Here is a 25,337-nt window from a genome sequence, read left to right on the forward strand (position 1 = left end):
TACAATAATATAGAGCTGCATCAGTGCTGACCTGCTGCAGAGACTCCTGAAGTTTATTATAAAGCTCCTCCTTTTCATTTTCTAACTGTTGTTTTTCATTTTTGACCTTGATGTTAATTGCATCTAATTGATTCTGTAGTTCCTGCAATAGAGATGTTAATTATTACTGAAAGACCTTACACCATAATTCCATGGAATAAAATTTCTGAAAGTACTGCTTAAAAATGTTTCATTGTAACAACTGAAGCTGATGCATTACCCACAGCTATGTTAACGCTCCCTAAATATGTTGCTGTATTAAGCTCCCAGGCAGAGATGCTTTCTTCAATAAGTATTGCGTCCATTGTTGCTGGAATTCACATAACCTCATATCAATATTTACCAGAAAATGAGTTGACGTACAGTGACCTAGTTTTTTTTTTATAAAATGGTCACACCCAATAGAATTCATGAATTTGATGCCCAGTGCTTCTTGCCTGATTCACTCTAATGGTTTAGTTTTGTCAGTTTTTCTAAAGGCTGTGAGATGAAGTAGCACAAAATAGCAAAGTGTCAGAAAATGTTTAAGGAAGGAAAAACTAATACAGGCTAACCTACTCTGTTACAAAACAGATAATTCCTAGTTTCAACCATCATTTCACATTGCGACATTTTCATTTTCCACATTATACCAGCCGAGGAACAGAGGAATGCGTGGGGTTGAGAAAGATCACTGTAGTCCATCTGGCCAGCGGTGGTCTCCAAGCAGTTTGTAATTTACTGCTAATTTATAGGCATCCTTACCTTGTGGAAATAATTGGAGTTCATTTAGGATTTGTCCAGACACTCTTTCCCAACAGTGTGGAGGAGAATGGAAATTCAAACTAGGCCCCATGGTGTTTTAAACCTTGGCACCTTTCCTATAAATATTGTATGCTATACTATCAAAGTGCTACTAAGGCACATTCAAGACAAATACCGACAACCAGATAACTCAGAGCATGCACCTTTTGCAGTTGCTTTCTTTCTAGTTCCATTGAGGTCTGAACTGCCTTGATTTCAGTGGTGTGTTTCTTTACCAGCTCTTCCAATCCTTTCATCAGCTGCTCCTTGAGGCGAAGCTTCTCCTCTTCAGCCACTCGCTTCAGCTTCTTCAGCTCCTCCTCATGCCTTTTGTGGTGCTCTCCTTTCTCACGAGACAGAATTTCAATAACCTACAAAGCAAAGAAAAAAATGTCCTTTTGTTTCAATGGCATAAATAATGCTTCAAGATGGAGAAACACATTCAAATAAAATACCAACAAAACCTTCTTAAATAAACAACAGCATTTTGCATCCATGGAGTGCATTTAACTTAGTAAAACATCCAAAGAATTTACACATCAACAAAACATAAAAATTGACATGATGCCAAATAATAGTGTGATATTAAAACATGTTACAACATCAACCACAACCTCAATTTTCAATAAAAACATTTTTATTTAAAATTACTGGAGAACTAGACAGAAGAGCCAAAGAATTGGATGCAGGATGTAGTGTGTGTAATGTGGTCAGCTGGGTGGACCTCATTGCATACGGGTTCCCTGACTGGACCAGATTAACAGTCTTAATCAGGCAGGCCTGGCTGACAGAAAAAGAAAGGCATGCCAGAGATTTTGGCACTCTCTGAAAGCGATCTCTGAAGAGGCAGTGTGAAAGCCAAGGACTGTTCAGAAGAGATGACTTGGAGACAGGATACCGGCCTCTGTGGAGTCATTTCATTTGTTGTCCATACTGAACTAAAGTTGAGGAAGTATGGACGATTTGCTTTCTTGAACTACATTTCCACATGAAGTGTACCCGACCGTGCGGTTATTGAAGTGAACTCTCGGATTTTGACACTGACAGTGATGGCAGTGTGATATAACTCCAAATCACCATGGTTGAGAATTGGAGGGGAACTTGCAGGCAGTGGTGTTTCCCAGTATCTACTGTTCTTGCCCTTCTAGGTGGCAAAGATTGACATTGAACAAAGGCAGCAGAACGCCTGCACAATTTGCTTGTGTTCACTTCTGTCGTGTGTAACTAAAAGCTCCTGTTTGGAATTGTCCAATTGCTTGCCTGTTCAAGGTGTTGCCTGAGTGGAAAATACAAAGGTCTGGGTCTCAAGTCTAGTCTACAGAGTAGCAGTATCTTGGACAGGATGGTTAGATGGGATTTGGCTGAGGACAGGTAAACTGAGTGGCCTGGTGGTTAAACCACGATAAAGGGTGACAGAATTGGGATGTGCGTGTGAAGAAGTGTCAGTGTACCATGACAGCATGGCTTTGTGGCTGCTGTGCCATGACATCGAGGTGATGGATGATGTTGCATTGCTGAGTGGCATTTAAAGATGGCATGGCTGCCCTTTCAGCAGGTATCTAGTGAGTGGCGAGTTTTTCTGGGAATGGCATTTGATAGACTGGGGCTGGAATTAGGTGGGAGGGGCCCTACGGGGCAGGGTGAGTCGTTATTGAAGCAAGTTTGGTAATCAGTGAGAAAGCTCATTACACCTCGCAGAGAGAAATCCTTTATGAAACTCAAAACTGACAGCCAAAGATAAAGTAAGATTCAGCGCATTGTGGATTCCTTTGCCTCGACTGTCTTCCCAATTACATTACTTTGCTTCGAATTAAATTCCATTTGCTACATTTCTGCTCAACTTTTATGACTAGCCCATTGATACCTTTGTGTAGCTTCCAGCTTTTTTCCTCATTCTAAAGAGCACAAGCAATAAGTGTATCTACAGACTTCTTAAACATGCCCCTACATTTAGATCTAAATCATTGATGCTTTCCATATAAAGCAATGGATGTAGTATTGAAGCCAATCATCCAGTCACACCCATTATTATCTTTCCTCCACTGAACAAATTTTGGATTCTGCTTTTTTGACCTGTCAAGCAGTACTTTCAGAAAAAAAATTACTAAAATCCATTTGCACTACTTCAAAAGGCCTATTTTCATTAATTGCTCGATCCTCATAAAATTTAACTAAATTAACCACAAAAGACAAAAAAAAAACCCAAAAGAACTGTGAATGCTTTAAATCAGAAATAAAAACAGAAATTGCTGGAAAAGCTCAGCAGATCTGGTAGCATCTGTGGAGAGAAATCACAGTTAACGTTTTGGGTTGAGTGATCCTTGTGTGACTAAGTTCTGAGTAAGGGTCACTGGATCCGAAACATTAACTCCGATTTTTCTCCACAAATGCTGCCAGACCTACTGATCTTTTCTAGTAATTTCTGTTTTTGTAATTACAAAAGACACTACCTTTTTAAAAAATCCTTGATATTCAAGGCGGAGGTGAACATAAAGTACCACCATTAACTCCTCCTTTAGTTTTTGATCTGGGTGTTGACGCTATCTGCCTTCTTGGTCCTTCTCTGCCTCTGTCAAAAAGTATAAAATAAGCCTATTTTTCAATATCTTTCATACCAAACAAATCATACCAAACTCGAAGTGTTAACTGTTTCTCTCTCCACAGATGCTGCCAGAACTGCCAAATTTCTCCAACATTCTCGGTTTTTGTTTCAGATTTGCCTCGATGCAGTATTTCACCTTTACTTACAGGGTAAGTGTGTTTGGCTAACTGACAATTAGAATTATGTAGCACAACAATAGACCCTTCGGTCCTACTAGTTCATGCCAACCATGTTCCCAAACTAAACTTGTGCCACTTGCCTGTGTTTGGTCCATATTTCTCCAAATCTTTCCCATTTTTGTACTAATCCAAATGTCTTCTATCTGTTGTAACTTCACATGCATCCACTACTTCCTCTGGCAGTTCATTCCACACACTAACCATTCCCCCACTCTAGCAAAAAGACCTTTGCTATTCACCTTATCTATGCGCCTCATGATTTTATAAACCTCTATAAAGGTCACCCCTCAACCTCCTTCACTGGAGACAAAGGCAAAGTGTACAAAATGGTCAAGCCTTCAAGGCAGAAATGACATGAGGAAACCTGTGAAGTTAATCTGAGGAAAGGCAAGGAACTGAAAGACTACAAATAAGGATCATGAGGGAAACACTATTGAAAAAAAGCAGAAATTTAAAGCATCCTTCAACTTTATCAGGACTAGAGAGAGCGTGTGCAACAAGAAGTTCACTCACTGAAAGGATTGGAGGGGAGAAGTTGTTTTAAGAAATTTAACTGATATTTTTCAACCAGGTTCATGAAGAAATAGAGAGAACATTTCCAGAATCAGGGGTACAGGTGAATATACACTAAAAATATAAATGATTACACAACATTAGGGTGATTGTTGAATCTGAAGTCAGACCACTCTAGCAACTTTTGCCTGCTGAAGGAATTTGTTCAAATAATTGTGAATCCTTTTTGTTGTCCCCACAGTACACAGACCCAGATTAAAGCACACAGGTTTGCAAAATAGAAAATGTGATATCCATCTTCAAAAGGAATGTCGCGTCAAATTATTGATCTGTAACTCTTCTACATTCAGCAATTTGTGTTGACATTATACATGATAGACAGACCTATCTTGGGGCATTAGGTTCTTGAAAGAGCATAATATCAATCGAATATATTAGCTTTCATTGATGCATCATTTGATAGGGGAAAAATGGAGGATGTTATGTGCCTATATTTCATAGATCCTGTATTTTCTTTGGGGAATTAACTTTAAAAAACACTATCAAGTTACATTTGTAGCAGATAGCTTTTGTGCTGTTCTTGCTTTTCTCTTCGATTTCTGTTTATGATGTAAAGAGACTGTTTGCCATGTCTTCAAACACTGCCTTCTTTTTGATTTCGTGATATACTTTGAATGGATTTCCCAAAGGCAATATCCTTTCATTTACTTGTTGGATGAGATAAACAGGGAGAGTTAGAGCAACAAGGCTGCAGTATTGGCAAATGATATCTTTTAAAGAGTTTTGGTTTTTTGGGACATGCACAACATTGACAAGGCCAGCATTTGTTGCTCTTTGCAAGCCATTTCAGAGGGAAATTAAGAGTCAACTATACTCCTGTGGATCTGGAGCCAAATATCAGCCTAACCAGGACTCAATTTCCTTCCCTGTCAATGATAGTTTCAAGGCATGGTTCTCATTACTGTGACCAGCTTTCAATTCCAGATTTTATTAGTTAAATTTAAAATTCAAATCAGCTGATATGGCATGGAATGACCCCGTGTAATCCAGCTTAAAATGAGACCCCCATCTTCTACCAAGCCTCACACTGCTTTTCTGAAGTGCTAGTTTGGACACTCTCCTTATTTAATTAAATAAATAACTTGAAACCGCCACCAGCCATTGAATGCTTCATCACCACAAGAGATACATTCTTAATAAGCTGCAACGTTTAGAGGTTTAAAACGGCTAGATGACATCAGGGTTAAATTATGTACAAATACGTTACACAGAAAAATGATCAGAGTCATACCTGTGTCAACTGTTGACTGTGTTCAGCCTCAGTGTTCTGTTGTTGCTGGAGTTGGCCCTCTGCTAACTTGTGCTTTAGCTCTGACAGATGGGTCTTTAGGCCATCCACCTCTGCCTGAGCATTGTGTTCAGATAGGGACAGCGCCTTGTTCTCGTCTGGAGACGAAAATGACAGATAACAAAAGAATTGGAGGATGGAGAAAGTTAGTGGTTTAAATGAACAGTTCAAATGTTACATTTGATTCCCCTATAATAATGTCTTACAGGTGTGCACTGCTTTATCATGTACTTATTTAGAAGGCTTTGACTTTAAGGACATGACCCAAAACTCCGGTCATCTATTTAAAATATCAATTTAAAAATATATTGCCCTGCATTAGTATTCTTATATATATATACACACAATATCATAATATCAACATCAGTACCATGAAAGTAGACCTAATCCTATTTAGGAGCATATTTATTCCAGTTAGTAATAGCACAAGATTTCCACTCGGTACTATTTATTTATTAGATTTATTTGTTGAATTTTATTGTCACAGGAATACAGGAGTACAGTGAAAAGCGTACAAGGCGCCATCCTGAAATGCAGGATTAAAAAAAGAACAGAAGCAGAAATAAAAAGAAACAGCCAAAAGGAAAAGGAACTATTCAGATCACTCTCCCATTTCCGCTATGAATCCTTGCCACCAGAATAAAAAGCCCCAAAATCCATCCCTCAGTTTACCCAAAGTCTCCACACGCCGCTGCAGTTAGAACGCAGCGGCCTTCGCTGTCAGGCACCCTGAGCCCAGTTATAATCCCAGAGCCATGCTGCCGGCACTGGATTTGTGTTGTCATTCTTCGGTGCCATGTTGCTGCCATCATGAGTTTGTGCTGGGCCGATCTCGGCAACACAGCCGTCGCCAAAACTGCTGGGTCCTGAACTGGGCTCAAATTCGACACTGGGCCTACCATGTTGAAGCAGCCAATGCCTCATTCTGACATACATTGCTGCTGCTGCTGCTGCCACCTCCTGGGACCGCCATTTCAGCAAGGGAACCCACCACTGCCAAAGAAACTGCTCCTGCCGCTGTCACACTCCGGGGCAGTGTGCCGGTTAGCAGTTTGTGGCAAATCCTTTCAAATAGCTTATGATCTGGTTCAATGGCAAATTTCTTACCAAATAAGCATGGTGAAATTACATAATGCTAAATACAAGAGCAAATGTGCTCTATACTGGAATAGTTGACATATAGCTGAAAGGAGCTGAGAATGTATTGCTGGCAAAGCACAACAGGTCAGGCAGCATCCAAGGAGCAGGAGAATCGACGTGTCGGACATATGCCCTTCATCAGGAATGGCTTGATAATATCCTGATCAAGGGCTTTTGCCTGAAACATCAATTCTCCTGTTTGTTGGATGCTGCCTGACCTGCTGTGCTTTTCCAGCACCACTCTAATGTTGAACTCTGATCTCCAGCATCTGCAGTCCTCACTTTCTCCTGTATAGGTGAAAGGGCTTTGTTCAAAACCTTATCAGTTTGTCACCTGAAATAAGATTAATGACCTCAGATTAAAAGCACCTTGAGACAGCAGTGAAAAGAAAATTTTGCATCAGGTCATTGAAAGAGAGAAGACTGGGTCTAAACTTAAATAGGGATGACTATGTCAGTATGATAGCTGAGCCACTGAAGAGAACTTGGATGCCAGGCTAGAAAATCATCAATAGAGCAGAAGCAAAAATTTTAAAATGTATTTCAGAATAAGTATCTTCCTATATAATGAAAATTTCTAAGGTGAGGACCTATCATTTGTGGTTAACTAAAGTAGCTCAGGAAGCCATCAAACTTATGGGAAAAGCACATATTTGCATCAAGATGAAAGGCAGGCTCAGGTGATTAGTCAAAGTATAAAGAATGACAGGGAATGACTAAAAGGTTAATCAGGATGAAGTAATTGGAATAGGAGAGAAAGCTAGCTATGAATGTAAAAATGGATTACAACAGCTTGTAAGTATTTAAAAAGGAAAAAGATAAGTAAACTGAGTGTTGGCTTTTTACAGTGTGAGAATGTGGAGTTAATAGGGATAATGGTTGAAATGCAAGAATAGTTTGCTGCTGAAATCGCTATAGAGGATATAAAAACATTCCAGCAATAGCAATAAATCAAGAGGTGGAACAGTGAGAAGAACTTGGTGAGATTATAATCAACTAGGAAGCCGTATGAAGCAAACAGATGGAGCTGCGGAAAGCAAGCATTAATCAGTCTTTTTCTGATTGGCAACTGGGACCCCCATTGGGGTCTGTGCTGGTGTTAAACTTTTATTTTGTAATTTCCACCAACAGTTTAGTTGGGTTGAGTGGAGGCATGGTAGTTACATTTGTTGATGATACTAAGATAGGCAGGGAGGTATGTTGTGAAGATGACATAAGGTTGCAGACAGATGGAGGTAGCTTGAGTGAATTAAATCTGGCAGATAGAGTTTATTGTGGAAAAAGTGTGAAATTGTTCAGTCTAACAGAAAGAACAAAAAGTAGGTGATTATCTAAAAGGAGAAAACTCAGTTCTGAAGAAGTCATATCAGGCAAACATTAACTCTGTTTCTTTTTCCATAGATGCTGCCAGACCTGCTAGTTTCTCCAGCATTTTGATTTCATTTTGGATTTCCAGAATATGCTGTATTTGCTTTAAATGAAGGCAGCTAATGGAATGTTATCCTTCAATTCCTCATGAATTGAACACAAAAGGATGTTATGTTTCAGTTTCAGAGCAGTGGTGATAGCACATGTCGGGCAACATGCACAGTTTTGGTCTCTCCACTTCAGGAGGGGATCTACTACATTGATGTATAAAATCAGCAGGTTGCCTTACAGGGAAAGGTTCCACAAGCTGTGCTCTTTTGCAATGGAGTTTAGAAAAGTGCACGGTTTTAAAATTATTCATCACCATTATAGGAGAGAGTGGAGGATAAATTGTTTCTTTGACAGTTGTAGGACATTGCAGCCCAGGTTGTTGAATATTTTTAAAGCAGATAGAGTTTTGCTAAGTCAATGGAAATCAAACATTATTGGGAATAGATGGGAATGTGGAATTCAAAACACAAACAGTTCAGCCATGATCATATTGAATGGCAAGGCAGGCTCAAGAGGTGGAGCAGCTTACTTGTTCTCTTTATTTATACACCTGTCCACATATAAACATGGGGTTTTCTAGTCTTCTTACCAAAGTCACCAACCTTCCACTTTCTTACATATTAAATGTTTGAGCACTCTCCTTATCGACTTGTATACTTTGTTATCGCCTCACAACTTACTTTCTGACCTTCCTGGATTTAATCAGCATGTTCATTGCTTAACTGGGCACAAGCCTCATTATTAGTCCTACTTGCCAGTCATCCCCACCCAGGAATATCCCTTCCCCCAGTTTGTAAACCCCTTCATTAACCTCCTCCGTGCCCCCAGGCTGAACTGCAAACACTTAATTGTGACCCATCACCACCCCAAGTGCAGTACCCATGGTGACCACTGCTCCCTGCCCATGAACCTCCTGAAGTGGGAGAACTGCCGGACTTGGTATAGGCCTTTCTCACCACTAGTTAAAGTGGTCAGCTGGCCCATTAAAAGGCAGGCCACTTTATGTTACCTTTGCTGTTGGTAAAATTAATGGCAAGGGCAGGAGTAGGCAAGTACATGATGGCTAGTCCAGCCCTTGGATTTAATATGCCTTCCTGCTTTCAAAGTTCTTGGTGGGGGAATGGCTTAAAGTCCATGGTGTCACGCCACCAACTTCTTGATGTGCTCGGAGTGTAACTGACAACGTAATCCTACCGGTTTTATGCAGTATTTCAGCTTCCTGCACTAATAGTCTCTCCCTCAAGAGCTCAGCTTCATCTTCCATCTTTTGTAGTTTTAGATTTGATGTCGTCAATTTCTTCTCTGCCTTTTGAAGCTGTTTTTCCAAATCCTAAGATGTAGAGAAAGGTCTTGTTATTGGAAGAATACCAACATGCTGGAAATTGACCAGCCCTAGTATAATTACCATAATTAGTTGTTTTTGAGTCTATGCATTTTTCCTTCCCTATATATTTAAATATTTATTTGGCAATATATTATGAAGGTTTACACAATGTTAAGCTGAGATTTTTTTGTAGAATAAGTGACTGTACTCATCTTTCAAACACTATTTATACATACAATATGTAAATTAGGAACAAGATATGAGCACTCAGTTCCTAGAGTCCAAAGCTGATCTGATGGTGACCTCAACTCTTTTTCTGTTTCATCATCTACTCCATTTGACTTCCATGGCGGAGCTGGATTCTTGATTACCAAAAAACTTCTAAAGGATTCTCCATGCACTCCTTTGAAGAGAATACCACAGATTAACTACCCTCTGAAAGAAAATATACAGTAGCCCCTCGACTTACGAACTTAATCCATTCCGGGACCCGGTTCGAAAAGTTTGCGAACTGAATCAATTTTTCCCATTGTTCGGATAGCGTAAGAATGCTTGGACGTAGCAACGAATGCTGTTCACAGCGCACATGCCAAAGACGAACTGAATGAGATCACGCGGGGCCCAGAGAGCTTTTGCGTTCAACAAGCGCGTAGCAAAGCAGAACAATGAAACCATGTGGTCGCACACAGGCTTTTTGCATTGGTACCTTCGTCCGTACCTTGAATTTCGTACGTATGTCGAAGCAAAATTTTACGTACAATCCTGTTCGTAATCAGATTTGTTCGTGAACGGGTTTGTTCGTATGTCGAGGTGCTACTGTATTCGCTACATCTCCATCTCAAATGGGACAGCACTTATTTTTAAACTTTGTCTGCTAGGTCAAATCCCTCCCACATTGTGAAACATCCTGTCAGCACCTTCCAAGTGTGTTATGTTTCAAAAAGATCACTTCCCATTCTTCAAAACTCTAATGAATACAGGCTCATCTGTCCAATCTTTTTGAATAAGACAACCCATTCTTCCTGGGACTCAATTCAGTGAATCTTCTTCTAACTACTTTTAATGTTATTATGTCCTTTCTTAAACAGTTTTGTATACCATACACTGGATATGGTCTCACCAATACCCAGGTGCAAAGCATTCCCCCCACCTCACAAACACCGTACTCCGTTCCCCTTGCAATAAATGACAAGGTTCCATTTGTCTTTCTAATCATTTGCTTCACCAGCACGCTAACATTTTGTGATTTATACACCAGGATACCCAGAACCCTCTGTAGCAGAGTTCTATAGTCTCTCACCATTTAAATATTATACTGCTTTTCTATTCACGCAGATAAAATGGACACGTCTATGTTTTCCAACACTATCTTCCACCAACTAAATTTGTGTCCACTTCCTTAACCTATCCATATCCCTTTACAAAAATCCTTTTGTCCTCTTCACAAGTTATGCTCAGAGTGTAGTGTCATCAGACTTAGCGACATATATGAATGACTTGATGCAGGGATCAAATACAAGTTGTGAATATAAAACAGCACTTGCACGGGGGTTCCCCGGGTCTTCAATAGTTACAACTACCAGCTACAACTACTATCTGGACTCACTGCTTCTTGTTCACTAACCAATCCCCTCTCCATGCTATTATGTTACCCACCAAACCATATGCTCTTATTTTGTGTTGTGGAACCTTATCAACTGTTTTTGGAAAACCCCTTTCAGATTTTCTCTTCGTGCCACCTACAGGGTAATGTGATGACCATCAGAATCTTCCTGATCACAAAGAGATGGACTGCACAAACGGTCATAAAGAAACTGGCCCAAAATCATCCACAGAATATGTTTTAATACATTGATGGTGTGGCAATAATCTCATTCCATGACACAGGTATCAATCTTCACGACATAAAATGTATTATTATTTACCATTGGCCAAATGAATACTGCTATAGATGTTGTACACAGCTGAAACACTTCAACTAACATTCTTACCTGAATTCTGACCTGTGCATTGTTCAGCAATTCCTGTAATTTGTGACTTTGGTTTTTGAACTCATTCATCATTTGACACTTGACTTCCATGTCACTCTCCAATTTTTTCAACTTTAGTTGTAAGGCTGCTTCTTGAGCTTGAAGATTCTTTTTTTGTTCTATTTGCCATTGTTTCAGTGTCTCGGTCACTGAGAGCTGTAATGCTTTTTTCAACGTTTCCAGTTCCTTTTGATGTGAGGCTTGTAGCTTATTCACCTTTTTCTCAAAGTCTGTAGTTAACCTCTTTTTCTCAAGTTTTAGGATTTCTAACTCTTGATTCAAATTTTGAATTTCCACTTTGTGCTTTGCTTCTAATTTTATTTTTTCATCAAAACAGCCCTTTAATGTTTTGCATTTTTCTTGAAGGTTTTCAGACTCTTGGTTTACTTTCACCATCTCAGTTATTGCTGACTGTTTATCTTGTTCTAATCGGTGTTGAACATCCATGAAGTGTTGGAGATTGCTCTCAAATTCCTTCTTTATGTCAAGCATCTCCTTGGACAATGCCATTATCTTTTCTGTATGTTCTCTCTCCATATTCTTTTCGCGCTCGACCACCTGCTGCTTGTACATCTCAAAGTCCGCCAACACTTCTTCCTTGCATTTCTTGTGCTTCTGCAGGCTGTTTTCAAGGGTTTGAATTTGATGCCGCAAGTCCATCTCTTCTCCCATTCTGCTTTTGTACTGCAAGATCTTCCCTCGTGTTTCAGCGATGATGTGCTGGATCTCCTCCTGGTGAGCTTCCTTAACAGCTTGTAGGGAAACTTCATGCTCATCACTTTTGGCATTTAGTGCATAGATGACCTATGAAGAACATAGAAGAAAACATGCTTAGTGGTTCAAAATAACATGGCAGCAGAGATCTGAAATTATGTTGCGCATGTGCTACTGTCAAAAGCTGAAAAGTGGAACCCAAGGTTCTGATGCTGGGTTGCTTGAAATGATCCAAAGTGTTGGCTGGTTGGAATTCTGTTGTTGAATGATAACAGATGGTTAAGGAAAATCCATAACTATGAATCCTGAGTGAACTCCAATTTAGTTGTGTAACTCTGACAGTTTGAAAAAAAAAGTTTCCTCGAGCACAAATCACATCTCAAGTTTGAGTTCACTCCAGTACGACATGATGTAGTTTACAGAGCTGATTGTGTGTCTGGGCACTGTCAGCTCAAAGGGAGTACAGGTGATAAAGCTGCAGGCTTTTAGCCTTAAATTATCTGCCCACTGGAGTGGAAAACACCAGCGTGTCGGCCAGCAATATCTCAACTCGCACTGTCTGCAATTTTATCGCCAAGTGTTCAATTACAGAAGCAGCCCTAGTAAAAGCAAAACAGATTTGTTTCAGATGGTGTAGGGCTTTGACAGCTCTCTTCAAGAAATGTATGAGTACACAATAAGCTTCCATTATAATGGGTGGAGGAGCATACATTCAGGGGGCACCTTGTTATGGCTTGAGAATAATGCAGAGCACGTTACAAACAAACTATTGTTTTTGTGTAGAAAATTACAATGGCAAATTTATACAAAGCAAGGTCTCACAAAAAAAAATGACCAAGCAACCTATGTTTTTTGGCGATGTTAGTTGGAGGAGGAAGTTGACCACGATAAATTTCTATTTTTCTTTTCAGAGGAAAAACTGAAAGGTTCTTCTACAGGTAAATATGAAGCTGAAGAAGATTATTATGTGACCTCAGATTAACATTTCATCTGAAAAATGACTCAGTTTGCAAGAAGCTGAAGTTATCCACTGTAATATCTTTTGTCTGACACTTAAAAAGTCACAGCCTCTCACAAAACCTTGCTTTAGTCTTGCCTGTAGCAGTATCAGTTGCTTAGGTTGACATTGTTCGATCTGAGCATGTGCAGCACACCTAAATGTTCCAGCATTACTCAGTATGGGGCTATTTGTCAGTTTGGCAGTGAGGTGGCTCAGTGGTTAGTACTGCTGCCTCACAGTGTCAGGGACCCAGGTTAGATTCTATCCTCGGGCAACTATCTGTGTTGTGTTTGCACATTCTCCCCGGGTTTGCATGGGTTTCCTCTGGGTGCTCTGGTTTCCTCCCACAGTCCAAAGATGTGCAGGTCAGGTGAATTGGCCATGCTAAATTGACCATGGTGTTCAGGGACCTCTAGGTTAGGAGCATTAGTCAGAGAAAATATAAAAATGCAACAGGGTAGGGGAATGAGTCTGGGTGGAATACTCTGAGGGTCCTTGTGGACGAGTTGGGCCAATGGCCTGTTTCCACACTGTAGGGATTCTGAGTACTATTCTATCATTAATAGCAAACTTTCCCATAACTTCTTCTAATCAGCTTGGAACACAACACAGAAAACATTCAAATTCCTGTGGATGTAAAGTTCGTACTGAGGACTGAATCTTCCCATAGTTTGGCTAAGTGCCATTTTCATCAAGATCCATGGAGGGCTTCTCACCATTAGGCCAAGTGAATTTTCTCACACAATTGTCCAAACGCACCTCTTACCTACCCTCACTCACTCAGGACACCTAACTATGCTCCACTTGTACCAACATTAACATTTGTGTGCCACACACTTTCAGCTTAATCAGAGCCTGACTGGTGGGGTGCAAAGTCTCTGCACTTGGTCAGCCGCATACAGGAGAGAACCCCATGGTGTTGACAAATTGGGACTTTATACAAATGCATGACACAGGAATAGAAGGCATGTTTGTCAGGGGCCCTGTGCAATCTGACAAATATTGCAGGACTGCAACAACCTGGCTAGGACCCTGCTGCCCTCAAGCATGTGATTGCCTGTCTGTCTCCATTGATTGGCTGTGAAGTACAGTGGAGAGCCCAGAGGCAAGTCCAGCATCCTCAGTCTGCTGGATATGAGCAAATCCCTAGCCATTGCTTTAAAATCACACAACACCAGGCTACAGTCTGACAGGTTTATCTAGAAGGACTAGCTTTTAGAAATTTGCTCCTTCATCAGTAACTGGGGGGCAGAATCATAGGTCCACAGCTACCTGATGAAGCAGCACTCCGAAAGCTAGGACTTCTGAATAAACCTGTTGGACTACAGCCTGGTATGGTGTGATTTTTAAACTTTGTCCACCTCAGTCCAACATCGGCACCTCCACATCCTAGCCATTGGTGTTCAACATCAACCACATGGCAGCAGAGTGAGAGATCTTAACCTCACGTCAGGTGCCCTGTCCTCAAGGTGACAGGATGAGGCCAGTAGGCACCAGATGAAGGAGGAGCCACACAGAGACCATCCCCCCTCCCTAAGTCTCCTCTCAGGATAATCTGGGATGTAGGTGGCCAAACCTTCCACCTTCACCCTTCCTGACACCCTCAGTCCTGTGTGAATCAGAGGTGCCTCTGGGCAGGGCACACTCAACATAGCTAGACTCTCTGGGCACAAATGCCCTTGGGTTCATCTGACTAAAGCATGAGGGCCAACCACTTCTGTAGAACAGGCTGCAGAAGCCTGAAATACAATGACATAGTGAGAGAAAAAGAAAGACGACATTCTGAAGACATGTATGTGACGTGGATGAGACGTCCATCTAAACATGTTTCCCCTTGTGGAAACACATACCCACTTTTTACTTAGTACTCCATGATGTTTTAAGGTGTGAAGTAAGCAGCTCCTGCACCACGTGTAGGTTATGGATAAATGGCAGGTGATTGCTAACCATGCTCCAGGTTGGCAAACAGAGCCACTGTCTCACAGGCATTGAATACCTTATTACATTGCATGATATGGTCAGGGGAGTTTGGGGCAAGGATCAGAACCACACTCAGCAGGCTAATGTTCGCCAAGTGTGTGAATCGCAGCTATGTTTCTGTTTCAGTGTATATGAGTATCTGTGCAGCGATGTTACCCTTTGAATGGCCTCACATTGCTCAAAATTGAAGATCCTCCCTCACATTCATATCCTGATTATCCTCACAGTCAACATCATTGAATTTGAACTTCCCATTTCCCCACCAAATCTGTCAGTCAATGTCTTTATTTGGCCAAATTGCCATAGTCCCCCACTAAACGCCAGGCATATTAAATAAATACCTCACCCATGGAAGCCAGGGTGCTGCTAATACTTGATAACCCCCTCCTCCTCATGATCCCTTTGTCCCATATTAGATCATATCTCCCCACTTCTTTATGGAATGCCCCCATTCAGTATTGTAATTCCCTTTACATCCCAGCATTCAGAATCAAACCCCCAAAATGGAGATTCCCAGCTGCCCTCTCATAACAGTGGCCCCCAATGAACCTACCCTCCTTGATGTTTTATGACCCTTTTATGGACCCCCAGGTCTCACCATAGCACAGAATAGAATGGAATAGCCTTTATTGTCAAGTTCACTTGAATGAGTGCTGTAAAAGTTTGTAATATCACCTCTCGACGCCATCTTAGGTACAGGGTACTTCAAGTGTGGTCACAGAATTGAAGTAGTAAAAAGAAAATAGATTTGTGTGGGAATACAGAGTTTAAAAGTTCAGAATGAGAATATAAATTGTCTAAGTATACCAGTTCTAGTCCTTTTCTAATGTGAGTCCATGCCCGCTGGGCTTCAGAATACGAAGCCACTCTGCTTCCACATGTGGCCTCAGCCCCCGCAACTCACTCTGCTCCAGGCCTCAGTCCCCATGACTTGGCCTGCTGCACCCCGTTCCCTGGCCACAACATGTCTCCCTTTGTGTTACCTTCATTCTCCAGGTATGGCTCGGTAGATTAAGTAGTTAAAAGTTGGGGTGTAATAGAAAACCTGCTGCAAAGAAAAAAAAAGGAAAAAGGAAAAAAAGGACCTGGTGAGCAGAGGAATTGCTATTGGAATTGATCTACCAACCCCATGAATGACTTTGCTGAATGATGAGAAACCAGACACATGATTGTACAACCATTTCTGTGAAGCTTCCTGATTGTCTTCCTAGGCTGGGTGCACTAATATCGAGGCTGACCATGGTCTACTTCTTCGTCTGCAGAGGTACTGGTCCCCCTGACCATGTCCAAGCTCCTAGGCTGACATTGATGGCGGTCTTTGACTTACTCCAGTGAGACCACCAGAGTGAAAGGAGTTTCCCTGGACTTGACTGAACACTACTCAAAATTGAGGGTCATAGATAAGTTGGTATGCATTATTATTAATATTAATCCTAACAACAGGAAAAAGCTTTTCCCTTTAGACGAGGGACACATACCGTAATAGCAACCCAATTTTGTATCCAATTGGCAAGCTCACCCTAATCCCGTATGATCTAACTTCATTAATTAGTCTACTATGTGAAATCTTATCAAAGTCTTTACTAAAGACCAAGTAAACACATCTACTGCTCGGTCATCATCAATCCTTTTGGTTACTCCCTCAAAAAACTTAATGAAGCTTGTGAAGTATGACTTCCCTCAAACAAAACCATGCTGACTCTCCCTAATCATTCCTTGCCTCTATAAATGTAAGTCTCATCTTTCCAAATCACCTCCAACAATTTATCCACCAATGAGGTCAGACTCATAGGTCCATAGTTCCCAGGCTGCTGCTTATAGCCTCTCTTAAGAAAGTGAGAATTGGATGTTGAGCTCAATGATCAGCCATCATCATAATGGATGGTGCAGCAAGATCAATGTGCTGAATGGCCTATTCCTGCTCTAATTTTTATGTCTCTAACAATGTGTTTCCGATGCTGTCCTGATGAATGCAAAATGAAACACTGACAGTATCTCTCTCTTTTATTCAACATTATTCCAGTTGTCCTACCACTAACTGACCATGAATATAGAAAATCTTCATCTCCCTTTTCTGTCTTCAGCTGTGTCAATCTTTCCCTCCCACTACTATTGCACACTCTCACTTGTGTACGCTCTCTCATGCACTCCCCCCACCTCCCCCACACCCTCAACCTTTATCAAGTTTTCTAAAGTTTTAGAACTCAAAAGCATTGCTTCAACAGGTGCACAACCTGAGACATAGCTGCTCGGTTTCAAAAAGGATCCATGGGCAGAATCCTTGCTGGTGCTAAATGATGTGGGCTATGACAAGAGAGGGGTGCACATGATATTAAGCAAAGTCTTTCTCAGTGTAAAGACCAAAAAGTCAAATTTCCAAATAAGTCCCAGGTGTGGAGATGAGATTCTGGTTAGTGCGAGGGAAGACATCCACTAATTCAGATTATCACCTATTATCACCCACATTTATCAACTTTGCCTCATCAATATGAATTCCCAATTCATTCACCCACCACACAGAAATTAGAAGCTGAGATTTCCTGCTATGAAAGTCAGAGCAGACACCTGATGACTCATCTCAACCCCTGCTGCTTCAGACCATCATCTTGGATATCTGGCACTAACACATGAGGGCATATTCCATTGGCAATGCCACATGTACCTCCATGAACATCGATACTGGTACCTGGCATATGCCAACATTTCCACATCATGGCACAACTTGGATCCACAGCATACTTCTGCACATTATTGTTGTACTTCGCATTACACTGGCACCTCTCATCAGAAAACTGTTGCAAAGATACATTGCATGCAGGACAGGTACTCCACTCATGGACTGGACCAGACTGCTTGCTTGCCTTTTTAGCACTCACTTTGCGTATACACACATGCTCCCAGCACGCCTTCTTTGTTTTGCCTTGCTCTTTAAGCCACACCTTAAATACTGCCTATAGGCCTGCCTTCCCTTGAAGTACAGAGTATACACAGGGCCAGGCAGTCTTAATCAGTTAATAGGGTGGACATTTTTCTGAAAAACAGTTGTATATCGTTCTCAGCAAACTGTGTGCGCGCACACGTGCGTGCGTGCGTCATCCGAGTGGTCATGTCTCAAAGTCTAAGGGGAATATGCAGTCATAAAGTCATGGGATATTACAGTATGGCATGAAACATTTCAACCCATTTCGTTGTGACAATGTTGCCCCTTTAATAAAGTTATTTTGTCTTTTTTTTTAAAAAGAGGTCGTAAAGGCAGAGCCGCCAAAATGCCTGGGAAAGAGCCCAGATTAACAATGGTAGGGGAGTGGACAGTTCTCCCAGTTCACGTTTTTTTCTAGATTTTTTTTTACTTCTAACAGTCAGAAGCTGCTGTAGTCCAGAGAAAGGTTCCAAGCTTCAGCAGGTAATCCCTTACTGACTTCTCTCTCTGAAATCTCTCTGGCCTGTAAGAACCAGATTTAGAATTTACCTTTTGTGTTTACGGATGTTACAGGAATTGGAACAGCTCCTTAGTTAAGTTGCAGTATCGAGTTGGTTGGGTTTTCAAATAGTGAAGTTACTCTAAATTCATTTTCCTTTTGTTCGTGTTTAAACTGTAGTGTTTAAATAAATTCTGTTTTGCTCAAAGCCAAGTGGTTTGACCAGCTTCACATTTGCTTTTAAAATAAGTAGTTAGAGACTCAACTACCTTCTTGGAATATATTGAGGGGGTCTGGCCTGGTCCATAAGTGTCAATGCCAGTCATCATCATCCATTTTTTTCTAGTCCCAGTTTCTCGTATGAGGCTCATTGCCTTGTGTACTATGACATTTCAAGTGTTCATTTAATATTTCTTAAATGTTGCAACGGTTCCCACCTCTATCACCCTTTCAGACAGTGACTTCTATATACTATCACAATTCCTGTGAATATCCTGTCCTTTTACCAAGAGTATAGCTAGTTTGTGTTTGTTTGTTTGCAAAAGAGGTTTGAAGCCATGAAGCCAAGTAGATAATGAGATAGTGTGACATAGGAACTGAACAGTGATAGAGAGAACGCCCCTTCCTTTGCACATTGTGATTTGATTTAATTTTTTGGAAAAAAAAATGTATCTGAATGTAAACAGGGCTTCTTTAAGCAAAGCAGATATGAAGACGTGTGAATAGGGCAGGGAAAAGCAGAAGCAAGCTGAATATAAGTGTGGTTTCTTGTCTCTTACCAACTACTTTAGGGAATTTGAGCAAAACAACTGAAATTGAATGAAGTGGTAAGGGTGAGCAAGGGGAACATCATTGCAATGTGGTTAAGTGAGGAAAGGTGCAACAATAGGCATGCAGAGGTAAGTAGACAACTGGGTAGGGGCCACAGAGTGGTAAGTAAAGCATAATGAGTGCAAGAATGAATGGACAGAAAGTTACTGAAGGCTATTTTATTTCAATCACACATTCGTCATCTCTATCTGAAAAAAAAAATCAGAGTTAAAGGTAAGAAAGAAAGACACAGCAACATTACAACAGCAGGAGTATGTAAGAGACCACGGTCTCTGGCTCATTTTGAAACATTGCATGAGTGCATTTTCCAGAGTTTTTATATTGCTCATTGACAGTGGAAGGACACCCAGCGTAGATTGATACGACTACCCCAGGCCTGCTACCAGCCCTCAATGTTATGAGAAGTGGTAAATAATGATAATGGGCATTGTTCATCATTGAGATTCAATCTGGAGAAAGGGCTACACCAATAAATTAGCCAGATTAGATAGTACTTAGACTTCGAAGATTCTGCGTTTAGCTCATAGTTCGATAGGTTGAGCACTTTAATTAGTTATGAACAATTGGTAACATTACAATAACTACATGCAAAACAACAACTCCAACTCACCACAAACAAACACTAATCTGGCTCTGTATCCCATTGACATGTCCCTTTCAATGGCCACCCAAGGATCAGGGCTTGTGTTATGTCCAAAAAGTCTTTCGGTTTTCATGAACTATTTGTTTTCCCCATGAAAAAAATGGTCTCCAAAAAGGACCTCCACAGATGTGGAAAGGACACCAACCTCAGACCCTGGGATGAATATTAGACACTTGAAGGTTGCTTACAACATTCCTTTCCCTTGACTGATGACAAGATTTGAGAACTCATCCCTGGGCAAATTCGTAGCTGAGCCACTTCCCTAGTATTGGGAGATCTTTGTGGCTGCTACACGGCGTTAGAAATATATACTTCCCATCTACCTTATGAGGGAGATGCCTCATTCCTGGCTAATTGCATTTAAATTTCAACCCTGTGAAAGGACAAGCTGGAACGCAATTTGGAGGAAGCACCAAGGATGGCAAGGGCACAGTATCATCACCTTAAATACTAACTCCCTCCACCACAAGTCCAGAAGCAGCAGGGTGTACTATCTACAAGCAGCACTTCAGCAAATCACTAAGATTCCTTTGACAGTACATTGCAAATCAGAAACCTCTGACACCTGAAAAAGGTGAAGGGAACAGATGGTTGGTAACTCCAGCCACTTGCAATTGTCTTCCAAACAGCACTGGAAATGTATCTACGCCACATGGAGTGCAGGGGTTCAACCACAGTTCAGGGTCACCTTCTCACAAGCAATTAAGTATGGGTAAGAAATGCTGGCCTTGTCAGTAACATTCGCAATGCAGGTAAGAAGTTTTTTTTTTTAAATTGAGCCTTCTATGGTGGAAATACTCACCTAAAGCTTTCATTCCACAATTGTCAAATGAGTGTCACATGAGCGATTTGGGAGATGAGACTTTAGTCTTTAGTAAGTTCAGTGTAAAGTTTGTTCTGTAATATCAGAGCTTTACTCCAAGCTGAAAACAAAATCATTCAAATATTGCTGAATACAAAACAACATACTGCAGATGTTGGAAATCTGAAACAAAAAAAGTTTGGCAGCAACTATTATAGATAGCGCTTAATATTTTAGGTGTTGGAACCCTGACACATTGCGTCTTACACATTGACTAACTTCTGTTCTCAATAAATGCTGCCAGACTTCAAGGCATTTTTCCAGTTTTGTATCTGTTGATTGAGCTCTTGTCTTTTGATATAAACAAAGATCATCAAGGAATAGGCTACTTAAATCACTGAAGCATTTTAAAAGCAAATTAATTGATTTAGGTCAATTAAGAAGAATCTGGACAAATGAGCAGTGAGTAAAATGGTTTTCTGCCTTAATCGAGAGCATGAACCTGCATAGTGGGGAAACTGTTTTTGTTATTTTGTTTTCTTATGCTCTTTTGATAAAACTACTGTCTAACAGGCACATATATAAACCATTCCTCATAAACCTAACATGTTCTTAGATAAGGCTTTGCCGTCTATTTGAACTTTAACTTTTCTTAAAGTTAGGCTGCTCATTCAACAGGGCAGTGACCAGACTGAGAACATACCCAGTTTCCAGTGGTCTATTTTAATTATTCTGTAGAGTCAGTCACATTTCTGGCTATGTTTAGCTAGTTTCCACAAACAAATTGAAATTAGATGCTATGTAAACTTTAGCATGCAATCACGTTGTCTTTAACATTCAAACCATCAGATTGATATCAGACAGGTGCATATGGAAAAGTTAAAAATATTTTCTGGAATATTCTTGGATGTAATTTGCAAAAACCTTCACTTAATCCACATGTGTAATTTTTGATGATTGTTGTAATTTTTTTTGACAGAGCTGGTTTTCTGGACTGACTTGTACAGTTGACAACATGAACGCCAGTCCCAGTACCTTAACCAAATTGCTGTTCTTCAAATGAACCAAGACAAGAGTGATACAACTGCATTGTTGCTGGCATATCTTAGCCAATTCTGATCTTATCGTCATCTAATTCCCACATGCAATCTTTCCAGAAGAGGTTTCTGAATGTAATCAATACTAAGAACTTAACTTATTTTACCACTTTCTCAGATACACGGAGATCAGTAGCAGTGCTCTTCCCTCCATTCTCCCTGAGGATGTTCAGACTTTACATATTATTGAAAATTTTGTACAGATCACACACATTCTGTTCACAACATTTATCTTTTGCTTTCACTAAATTAGTTTTTCCACCTAATTTTGAATTGTGAATAGTCATGCTGTAGCTGGGGGTTCCGGCCACTTGGTGATCCTGAGCATTTCTGAAGAGTAAAGAAAGCCATTTTTGCATCTCTACACCACCTTTCACAGACACCACACAGAACATCACTCGGCAATCAATGAGGCATTTACTAAATTGTACACAGCAAGTTCCCACAAACAATATGATATTGACAAGATAGCCAGACATTGAGACTCTACAACTCACTGACAATATCAGACTGTAAACGCAATAGGATCCAGTCCTTTCATACCTGAAATTGCTGATGGTGATTGGGGGGTGGGGAGGGGTGGGGACGGGAGGGAAGAAATAAAAGGACCACCACAATCAGAATTGAAACCTTTCTGGACCTGGACAAACCAGGTTACCATAAAAGGATGGCATATTACTAATGGGGAGCAAGAGTGATTGTCCCAAGTAAAGGTTGCTGCCAAATACTGGCCGAACTCCATTAAGGTCACCCAAGCATTTCCAAATTGAAGATGATGTTGGTAAGAAGTTATGTCTGGTGGCCAGGATTGGATGCAGACATAGCCATGCTGTTGAGTGCAAACAAGGATAAAAGAGGTACAGCTCTCTCCCATTCATGGGAATGCCCAGGTAAACTGTGGACTCAGTTACACGTTGACTACGTAGATCCTTTCATGGGCTCTATGTTTTTAGTCATTATGGATGTCCACTCAAAGTGATTAGACATGCATAGTGTTCATTCGTCAAACACAAGGACGACAATTGGAAAACTGTGCACATCTTTGCAACGCATGGGCTCCCAGATGTGTTGGTCACAGATAATAGACCATCATTTACCAGCAAGGACTTAGAGTATTTCCTAAAGTTACGTTTGACATCTAGTGACAGCTCTATACCATCCATTGTCCAATGGTCTGGTGGAACGAACAGTCTAAACTTTGAAGGCAGGCTTAAAGTAGTATTAGTGAAAACAGCAAATAAGACCTAGGTTTAATATGAAATAGTATGTCTGTAACAGCACCATACTCTCCTAAAAATGAAATGCATGTTCGCAAGCAGATGAACATGCAACAAAATGGAGATCAGGAGCTGAAACCTGAATAGACTCAGCAACTGTTTTTGCAATTGAAACAACTGACAAAAGCACTATAGAAAGTGCTCGTGTCAGTCTGCTCTCTAATTTCAAAGCAGAAATTGTTTAATCCGGAGGGGCAAAAAAAAGTGATATGACTGTGAATTTCTCAAGTTCCATATCATTACATTAAACGTTACCATAGGACCATTGGCTGTTCTCTCATTAGACAGGGATGATTAATGGTGAGTTTAATGGAGGGGTCAGCATATCTCATGAGAGGTGAAGAAAATGGAGTCTTCTGGTGACTTCAGCTGAAACAGGAATTGAATCAATGTTGTTGACATCATTCTATCATAAGCCAGCCATCCAGCAAACTGAGCAAACTGACTAACAACCAGGACCGAGAAGTTGGATAGATTGCTAGTAATATTGTTCTCGACAGGTTTAACCAAAAGAAATTGGAAGACCTTTGACCACCTCATGATTGCTGTTGATTTATTTTCTTTCAGTCTTCTTTCACAAGAGTCTCCTTTCCTTTTTGTATGACCTTTATTGTTCAGTCATATTTGTCTTTAAGATGTTGTGGCTCATGCAAATTGATTTCTAAAACATAATGCTCACACTTGCATACATGTGCTGTTGATTAATCCTTATAATTTTGTAAGATACAATATGTATAATTGTGGAACATGACAAAAATATTACTTGTGTCTGATGGTTGCAATGGCTCTTTTGAGTCAGACTCTACCTGAAAAGGAAACAAACTTCAGGCTTCAAAGCAAACTGAACTTCATGACCGAAGTCTAAACAGAAACTTCAGGGCTCCCGAGAAACTAAAACTTGTTGAGACTAGGAAGAGGCACGGAGGAATTCACCCAGTCATCCAGTGATCACTCAGGAACGCAAGTGAAAACAGGTGAGCAGGAAGACAAAGGTAAATTTATTATGAATGCCACAATTTTTTTTAAATGGAATGGATTGGCCCTACAATGCAGCAATCTCATTTAGGATAAAAGGTGTTTCTGGTAGTTCTATACCATTAAGACAACAGTGAGCACAGTTATGAAGATTCTGCAAACAATGATCACTTTGGTAAATACCTTGCCTGTGGAGCTTGTTGGGAACTGCTTACAGCTGAGGATCAGAGACAAAGTCTTGATATATAAAAAAAAATTGGAATTCTCTTAGAGAAGGTTCAAGGCTTCAAAAGATTGTGCTCTGAAATTAGGGTCATACACATAAATAGATTGCTCAGTAAATCAGTGAACTATATCTGGATCTGCTATTTGTGTCATTTATTAATTAATAGCCAGTTGCTTGCTAATTCATGTTTAATTTATTGATTTGGATTTGAGCAAAGTACAAAGTTCTAAAAGTGAAATTGTGTTCATTACTAAAATGATCATAAGAAGAAAAATAAATTCAGTTCTTCTGGTTTGTCTGTAACTATAGGGTTATAACAAGTTGTACCAGAATAGTTTTAGGGACCTAAAACAGGACCTGGAACAGAGGCAGTTATTACTATTACTACTTTGTCATTGTGGGTGACCTTTACATGTGATGGAGATGAAAAGAGAGTGGATATTAGTTTCTTGTTTTTGCTGGAGAGTCAGGAAAGGTGTGCAACTGACCTAAATAGACTGAAGAAAAAGCCATGGCCAGGGCATGGGGCTCATCACTTTTAAATAACAGGGTCTTAATGCTGCGTTGTAGCCCCAAGTCCCAGCCAAATGACCAGGTCTGGCTGAGAATCATTGAAGCAGGCCATTCGACCCATCTACACCCACCCTCTGAAAAGTACTCCACCAGACGGCACAGTGGTTAGCACTGCTGCCTCACAGTGCCAGAGACCCGGGTTCAATTCCTGCCTCAGGCAACCAACTGTGTGGAGTTTGCACATTCTCCCCGTGTCTGCGTGGGTTTCCTCCGGGTGCTCCGGTTTCCACCCACAGTCCAAAAATGTGTAGGTTAGGTGAATTGGCTGTGCTAAATTGCCCGTAGTGTTAGGTGTAGGGGAATGGGTCTGGGTGGGTTCCGCTTCGGCAGGTTGGTGTGGACTTGTTGGGCCGAAGGGCCGGTTTCCACATTGTAAGTAATCTAAATCAGACCTAACCCCCCTCCCTACCCCGCCCCTGTAAT

The 25,337-nt window shown here is 40.7% G+C and overlaps 1 protein-coding gene across 5 annotated transcripts in view; it reads right to left on the reverse strand.

The window, feature by feature from the left end:
* LOC122551785 (protein FAM184B-like) overlaps window positions 1-25,337 on the reverse strand; it is a 194,201-nt gene that overhangs the window by 61,769 nt on the left and 107,095 nt on the right. For 4 of the 5 annotated variants that reach the window (XM_043694284.2, XM_043694259.2, XM_043694251.2 and 1 more), the window contains exons 2-6: window positions 11,339-12,181; window positions 9,218-9,353; window positions 5,408-5,562; window positions 987-1,193; window positions 32-142 (exon numbers count right to left, since the gene is read on the reverse strand). In XM_043694284.2, the coding sequence (XP_043550219.2) occupies window positions 32-142; window positions 987-1,193; window positions 5,408-5,562; window positions 9,218-9,353; window positions 11,339-12,181 (1,452 nt within the window). The remainder of the gene's footprint in view (window positions 1-31; window positions 143-986; window positions 1,194-5,407; window positions 5,563-9,217; window positions 9,354-11,338; window positions 12,182-25,337) is intronic. The other variant, XM_043694275.2, reaches the window with a different exon arrangement.

Source organism: Chiloscyllium plagiosum, unplaced genomic scaffold (genome assembly GCF_037043375.1).
Source record: "Chiloscyllium plagiosum isolate Xiang-an unplaced genomic scaffold, Cpla_swu_hap1 HiC_scaffold_1, whole genome shotgun sequence".
Classification (NCBI taxonomy): Eukaryota; Metazoa; Chordata; class Chondrichthyes; order Orectolobiformes; family Hemiscylliidae; genus Chiloscyllium; species Chiloscyllium plagiosum.